At 31.3% G+C, this 8371-nt stretch overlaps 1 protein-coding gene across 1 annotated transcript; it reads right to left on the reverse strand.

Moving 5' to 3' along the window:
- Window positions 1–1911: 1911 nt before the first annotated feature.
- Window positions 1912–7432, reverse strand: LOC145107280 (putative GPI-anchored protein At1g61900). Its single transcript, XM_079044130.1, has 8 exons — window positions 7160–7432; window positions 5712–5897; window positions 4570–5175; window positions 3223–3468; window positions 3082–3096; window positions 2620–2763; window positions 2479–2523; window positions 1912–2317 (listed from the first exon to the last, which is right to left on the reverse strand). Exons 1-8 carry the CDS (start codon window positions 7221–7223, stop codon window positions 2244–2246), a joined length of 1380 nt encoding a protein of 459 aa, XP_078900256.1. The 5' UTR covers window positions 7224–7432; the 3' UTR covers window positions 1912–2243.
- Between the last annotated feature and the right edge of the window lie 939 nt (window positions 7433–8371).

Below are 8371 nucleotides of genomic sequence, written 5' to 3' on the forward strand. Positions count from 1 at the left end.
TAAAGCATTGTATTTAAAATTAGAATGTTATAAACGGGCACAATTTGAAAACAACCATCCAGTTATAGCATTGTAGTTTCAAAGTACAACGCTTTAATAAAAATAATAAAAATAATAAAAATAATAAAAAATAAATAAATAAAACTCAATTTTATCATTGTCTAATGATTTTTAGAAAGCCTATTATAGTTGATGGTTTTTTTTTTTTTGACGGCTACTTATGTAGCACAAGTTAAGAAAGAAATACTTATAACATTTTTTGATGGTTTTTATACCTAAGTTTAAAGTTTAAATAAGTTATGTATGTGTTTGTATCTGGGTTAATACGTATGAATATGTAATCTATAATTATCATTTTCTTTGCCATTAGTAGCAATGTACTTCCAATATATTTGCAAATATTCATTAAAATGACCATTAATGGGTTTTTTCTTTTATAGCAATGTATTTTTACAAAAAAAAAAAATTGTTCAAACTCTCGTCACAACGTGCGGGCTTAAAATCCTCGTTAAAATTATGTTTTTGTTCTATTACATAATTTTTTTATAGCTTTCGTTTTTATTAATTGTAAAGGAGTTCTCCACCACAACTTACCAGATCGGCTTAAATACTAGTTATTATGTAAAAATAAAATTTGAAACGTAAGTTATGATCCAACATCAATTAATTACGATTAAATCCTCATGAAACATTAAAATTAGAATGAGGTGCTATTATATTGGTAGAACTTTCTACCGAGTGCTAGAACATTTGAAACGTCAAATGATAATGCAACATCACTAATTTTTTCCGGGCAAATCACTGAAATGACCAAAATGTGAAATGCTAAAAAATACACAAAATTACAAAATATACGGGTTTTACAAAAAATAAAAATAAATAAACAAATAAACAAAACTTCCCTAAAAATTAAAATTTCATAAAAGTTGCACAAATTAATCATCAAAAAATAAATTTACGAGATAAGGTATATCTTCGTTATTAATTGTACCCAAAAACTTTAATTGTCTCGTAATATCAATCATATCAAAAGTGGTTTTGATTTTTTTTTTATTGTTGTTTGTTGTTTTTTCATTATTATTATTATTATTATTATTATTATTATTATTATTATTATTATTATTATTATTATCTTTCATATAATATTTTTTTCTGTGAACTATTAGATTTATATAGTTATTCGAATAATTCACAAACGTTCAAATATTATTTAATATTAACTCTTATTTTCGATAATAATAAAATATAGTTAATAATTAACAGATGTTCTAAACTTGAGTGACCATTTATGTAAAATTAATTAATAAGTATCATGCATTTTTCATAATTGTGTGGCGACTTTCATAGTCAAAAGACAATAACGAATCATTCAGTAAAGGCCTTTACAGAGATATGAGAAAATTATAGGGAAACCACGCAATGGTAATACTCAAACTGTTTAATATATCCGACGATTAATAAAAAAAATACTTTGTTTTATTAATATCATTTATATGATTGTTATTTATAATATTGTTTTAATAATAATAATATCAATTAACCTAATAAAGTAAATAATATTAATAAAGTAAAAAAAAACAACAAAAAAACAAAAATAAAAATAATAGTAATAAAAAAATTAAAGGATAGCTATTCAGTTTGTAACAAGAGGGTTCATTATTACTCACACAAAAAATATCGGAAAGTCAATTTTGTTATTTGATTATTCGTGATAGTTGTTTAAAATATAATTATGACATAAACTCAACACTTTTTTTAAATAATTTTAGTCATCAGCCATATTTCTTCGAACCCAACAATCTAAAAAATGAATGACTTTAAAATCTAATAAAAAAAAACCCCAATCCACTTAAGTGCCTAACATTGTTAATATAGGGGGTAAACTTGGATAAAATAGAAAGTACAAGGGTATAACTTGCAAAAATATATACATGAACTCAACTCCCTCTTTCTTTACAAAATTCTTATTACATAACAACACTATGCAAGAATGCTTACACAATTTCCATAACAACAAATTCACCATCACTACTAATAACTACCAACTCAACTTCCATGCAAATCTTTTTTTACACTTTCAACTTCAACCCTAAGATTTCCCGCCAAAAATCTCCATGCTTTTTTTTTTTCTTTCTTTTTGCAATTTTGATTTTCCCTTGTTCATCAGACCGGTTAGATTTCAAGAAACTCCATTTTTTTTTTTTTTAAATTCGAGTAAGCAAAGTGCTTGATTCATTAGAAATTTAAAGAATTGTAATAAGAACAAGCATTGCAATTGCATAAAGAAGAAGAAACATAGCATCCTTGTTGTATACACCTGTCATATATAATTGAAAATGCAAAAAGATCACGTAAATTAAAAATGTGCAAATTTGTAAAAAATTTAAAAAGATTTAATGAGGAAAACCTCTTTTCCCTGACTTTATCTATTTAGTCGTTTTTCTGCATTAAGTAAAAAATATTGAATGGTGAAATTACCTTTCTGCCCAGAAGCTGCTGCAGGAAGTGCAGGAATCTTAATAGCTGCAGATATAAAAAAAAGGTTCCAAAGATGAATTTGATATCAAGAAATTGAAGGTTTTGAACAAGGGTAATTTGGGGATAATGATTTTTGCTTACTTCTGTTGCATGATGAAGCTGGTAAATGTGAAATGGAAGGCCAAGGTGCTGGAATATGATCATTCAGATCACAAAGGAAACTAACTCCTGAAGATGTATCAAATGTTGCATCTGAGGGCAAACTTGGAAGAAGACATCCAGATTCTATTTCATACACACAAACAACAACAAATCAGATCAAAAATTTTACCTATTCCAACATTCTACTTTGATGAATAACACAAAAAAAAAAAAAAAAATACCATTGTTTTAGCTTGAAAAGATGATAATGGGCAAAAGGGTAACTTTATCTTTAAGATTACATAAGAAAAAAAATCCAAGAAATAGCAACATACTTTTATTTATTTGTGTATTAAAGCATTGTAATTTCGTTTTTTTATTAAGGTGTTATTATACATTGCTATTTCTTGCATTGAATTCTATAACATAGAAATTGTTAATAAGAGGGATTCTTAGATATACCTTGCATTCCATTTGCTGAAATCGATTTGTAGAGTTCATCATAACAAGAAAAGACATATAAAAACCATTAGATTTTGATTCTTATTACCAAAAAGATTCATGTCAAATAGGAAATAAATTAAATAAATTAACAACACGAACCTTGGAGGGAGAAATCTTGGAGGCTTATATGACAAAGATTATAAACATTATTTGTTACATTTTCTTTTTGTAACTTCTTTCCAAGTGAAGATGCACAATTTAAAGCTTGCAAATTTGTTAAAAAGCTTTGCTTTTGTAAGTGAGATACATAACTTTCCATAGCACTGCAACATGATGTTTGGTTGCTAAGCTCGTTGTGACACCCGTGTGCAACCGGTCGGACATTTGGTAAAACCAACGGGCAAACTGCAACCAAGGGCAAAATGGGAAATCTTGAAAAATATACATTGTTTTCATATATGGTGTATCTTTGGACTTTTGCTAGAATAATTGTTGTTATGAATAATTCACTCATACGTTATTATGACTGTGTTTGTTAAAAGGGACATGACTACACAAGGTTTCTACAAATATTTTCGATGAGGGCATTTTTGTCTTTTGCACATATGAGAGTTAGAGAGCAAATCCATGTCCCACACCTTGACAAAACAATTCCAAAATCTTGTCACATTGATATCAATCTCAGTCTTAGTCTAGCCTCGTGGATGCCAAACAAAGTTCAAGGGTTACGGAAAATAAAAGCAAGGGCAAAATGGGAAATCTTGAAAATTATAGAAAAAGAATGTTCGTTGTTATCAAATACGGTGTATCTTCGGACTTTTACAAGAGTAATTGTTGTTATGAATCAATCACTTATACTTTATTATGGATGCATTAGTTAAAAGGGACATGACTACACAAGTTTTCTACAAATATTTTCTATGAGGGCATTTTCGTCTTTTGCACATACGAGTATTAGAGAGCAAGTCCATGTCCCACCTTGACAAAACAATTCCAAAATCTTGTCATATTGATATCAATCTTAGTCTCAGTCTAGTCTAGTCTAGTCTAGTCTAGTCTAGTCTAGTCTAGTCTAGTCTCAGTCTATTCTGGTGGATGCCAAACAAAGTTCAAGGGTAACGGAAAATAAAAGCAAGGGCAGAATGGGAAATCTTGAAAAATATAAGCAAATGAGTAATAGGTTAAAATGTTCATTGTTTTCAAATATAGTGTTTTTTGGACTTTTTGCAAGAGTAATTGTTATTCTAAATTCAATCACTCATGTTATTTAGGCAAGGCAATTTTTCTAGGGTTATTTTCTCGGAGGAGGGTATTCACGTCTTTTGCGCAGACAAGAAATCAAGAAATCAAGAACAAGTCCCTATCCCACTTTTTTAAATGGGACAAAAAGTTACACCAGTCCCAGTACAATGCATGTCAAACACAGTACAACCTAATCTGTCATGCATATCAAACACAGTACAACCTGATCTGTCATGGGCCCCACAAGAACAACAACTAACTAACCTTTATTAAGATTGCAATTAGCCAATCCTCTTAGCACTTCTTTAGCTCGTGTTGGTTCAAGTTTACTTGCTAACCATCTCAAAACAATATTTTTACAATCATTCACCACCCGATTTGATATATCTGAGGGCCTCTTAAGCCCCATTGCATCAAGTTCAAAAGACACAGAAGCAAGATCTTTAGCACCTTCCAATATAGCATTCTGACACACCTCTTGACAACATTCATTAACAAGATCAATCTTTCCACATTTAGAAAGAATCTTGGAAGTGTTGACCATTTTTTCAAATTGGTCAACATCTTTGACCGGGCAAGAACCTTCTGTTAAATTAGATGGACCAACCGAACATATCTTTTGTAAACTGTTGTTTGCCCCTTGACCCATGAGAATTTGGTCAAAATCGGAAAGGCAATGTTTTGATAGAGTTGAATTTAGGGAAAGAGTTTTTGTTTTTTTACTTGATTGACCAATGAGAATGACTAAAGTGGCTTTGAATTGAGGGCAACATACTACATTGGCTAAGTATGGGGCGAATACTGTGAAACAATCGATTGCAGTCATACTCATCATGGTGTTTATGGAGTCAAAATCTAGTGTACATAACCCTGAAAAAAAGAAAAAGGAAAAGAAAAAGAAATTAAAGGGTTGAATCAAGAAATAGGAACATAGGTTTGTCGATTTGTTCATTATGCTATAATTGGGTATGTATGATGTCTTATTAAGTAAAAATTTGAAAGTATGAAGGTATAATTCAGTTGATTTTGAAAGTAGAATGTTGTTTCTTGAATTTAGTGATAATTTAAGATATGAAAGAAAACAAAATTCAATAAAGGGATATGGTCATATGTTACCAAAATAGCAAACAAGTTTCACTCAACTTTTAAATTGTTCCATTATTATTATTGTTATAAAAGTATGTGACAGTTTTATTGAAATAGATAGTAACCAAGTTTCAATCTTGTTCAAGTGTTAAAATAGACAATTTCACAACATTGGAACAAAAGTATAAAACAGAAAGTCAGAAACTTGATTTCTATTTAATGAAACTATTTCAATAAAACTTTCACATAATATGTCTGTATCTTAACTACATCAACAAAATATACAAAATTTCATAACAATAGAAGAAAATTTAATGCACCTGATAACTTTGGAGCAGTGTTATTTGTGATTGTGAAGGGTGATAATGGAGATGGAGCAAGAAGAGGATAAAGGGGTTCAGGATTTCCAGATGGAGAAATTTCAGGCAATAAATTATCCACTTTTTTAATAAATTGTAGAGATGTTTTCATATTATTCATCGAGTTGCAATGGGAGCTGTTGAAACCTGTTCATTGATGCAAAAAAGAAAAGGTTTTGTTATATTTGGAAGAGTTAAATGCAAGAAAATAGTACACTGATTTCATAGAAATAAATAAAAGTAAGATGCTACAAGAGTGGTAAATCTGTAAATGTAGTAAAAAGATCAAAAACATTACAAGAGACATTTAGTATATTAACTAGAAAACCAATCATAAATGCATTGATGACAAGTTGTTAGTTAAAAACATGATTACTTTTGGATCTCATCACTTCTTTTGACTAAGTCAATAAAAGGGTTGTTTTTGTTGTCTTTTGTTGTTTAATAAATTGAGTTACTTCAATATTTATAGTTCATACACAAATGTGTATACTTTATAACATAAATCCCAATAAGTGTTGGCTTACACTTAACTCAACCATGTGAAGAGTAGGTGGCAACTCAAGAAAATGAAAAAAAGATTTAATGAATGATAATAATTGCAAGTGGTTGAAAGTTTCAAAAATTGCAGTGTGGGAGTTTCGGTTCCAATGTGGATAGACAGTGTGACATGACAACTGAGTACCTGATTTACATCTCACATCATGTTGTGGAAAAGTTTGAAAGATATTATTCTTTGGATTAGTTAATGATCTAATGAGAGTCTAATATGTGGAGAAATTTCTTGATTTAAATGTTTGTGCTTTTAATTGATATATACAAATGGAATTTCTATAGGATTTAAGTTTGTTGTATTTGCAATAAATTTCATTATTAAATCTTGTAGTTTAATACTAGGTTTGACTATATAATGTCTAAATGCTACTCGAAAATCTTCAATTACTCAGAAAATTCAAAACCCTAGAATGGCTTACCATACCTCTATGAAAGTGACATGTTCTCTAGACTTTAAAATTTATCAATTAAACAAAACCTCAACATGCAAGAAGAAAGAAAAACCCTTAAATCTTGAAGCAACGAATTAAAAGGAAAAAATTAACAAAAATGGTCAAACGAATTATTGTACTATAAACAAGATAAACAGCAAAATGCAGACAACCCATCAAAATCGAAACAATAATTAGAGAAGAACCGATTTAACATTCTTAAATTTTCAAAAAAGAAACCCAATTTTGAAAAACCCTTGAATACCAAACATGATCAAGGGAACTGCAAACCCCCGAAGCTAAATCTTGAAAATAATCAAGACTTTTTAAGATTCTTGAGCACCGATAGAAGACAAATCATCAAATCGAAGAAGAACAAGCAAATAAAGTAAGTAATTAAGATGCGTATACATGAAAACTTACAGAAAAGCAGCAGAAATAAGAAAATGAGCTTGAGATTGAGCTTCTGAGGTATCGTTTCTCTCATGCTTGATGGGGTTTTCTCGCACTTGATTCTATACGAAGTTTTAGAACGAAAAGGGATATTAAAAGAGAGATGATACTAGAATTTATGCAAAGCTTTTAGATTTTCAATTGAGAAAAGATGGTGAGAACTGGAGAATATAGAACAGGGGAGGTGTAAAGAGTGAAGAGGGAGAGAGAAAGGGGGAGCCATAAATGAGAGTGCAAGTGTGTGGGGACAATGGCAGTAATTTCGTAGTAGCTGTCCATTTATATGCGAAGACCCCACAAAAGAAACAATAAATTAAATCATTTTTATTCGATTAAATTATTTAAATTATCCTCAAACTATTGGTAAACTTCCAAATTTAGACGCAAAAAACTTAGGTTGCGTTTAGTTACGGAAAAACAATTTTCATTTTCCGTTTTTTGTTTTCCTTTTTCGATTTTCGTTTTTCGTTTTTATTTTTCATTGAAAAATTTAGAAAACGCGTTTAGTTAAACTTATTCATTTTTCATTTTCAGTTTTAGAAAATTAGAAAACGTGTTTAGATGTGTATTTTTCTATCGGTTTTCATTTTTAGAAAACGGTAGCGGTGGTAGGGTGTGGGTGGGGGCGGTGACGATAGCGGGTCGGCGACGGTGGTGGTGATGACAGGCGATGGTGGTGGCGGCGGCAATTGTGTCAGTAGTGGTGATGGCGGCGGCGGTGGTGGTGGTGCTAGTGACGGGTTAGTGGTGGTGGTGGTGGTGATGGTAGATCGGTGATTGTGGTGGTGGTGTTGGGTGGGTGGGGGTACGATTGTGTGTTTGTGTGTGTGTATGTGTGTGTTTGTGGGGGTAGGTGTGGGTTTGTGTGTGTGTGGGTGTGTGTGTCTGTGAGGGTGGGGGTAGGTGTGGGTTTGTGTGTGTGGGTGTGTGTTTGTGGGGGTGTGGGTGGGTATGTGTGTTAGTGTGTTTGTGTGAGTGGGTGCGTTGGTGGGTATGTATGTGTGTGTGTGTGTTTGTGGGTGGGTGTGTGGGTGGGTATGTATGTATGTGTGTGTTTGTGGGTGGGTGTGTGTGTGTGGGTATGTATGTGTGTATGTGTGCCGGTGGGTGTGTGTGTGTGGGTGGGTGGGTATGTATGTGTGTGTGTGCGGGTGGGTGGGTGTGAGTGTGTGGGTGGGTATG

The sequence above is a fragment of the Lactuca virosa genome, chromosome 4 (genome assembly GCF_052849685.1).
Source record: "Lactuca virosa cultivar CGN04683 chromosome 4, Lactuca_virosa_CGN04683_v6, whole genome shotgun sequence".
Taxonomy (NCBI): Eukaryota; Viridiplantae; Streptophyta; class Magnoliopsida; order Asterales; family Asteraceae; genus Lactuca; species Lactuca virosa.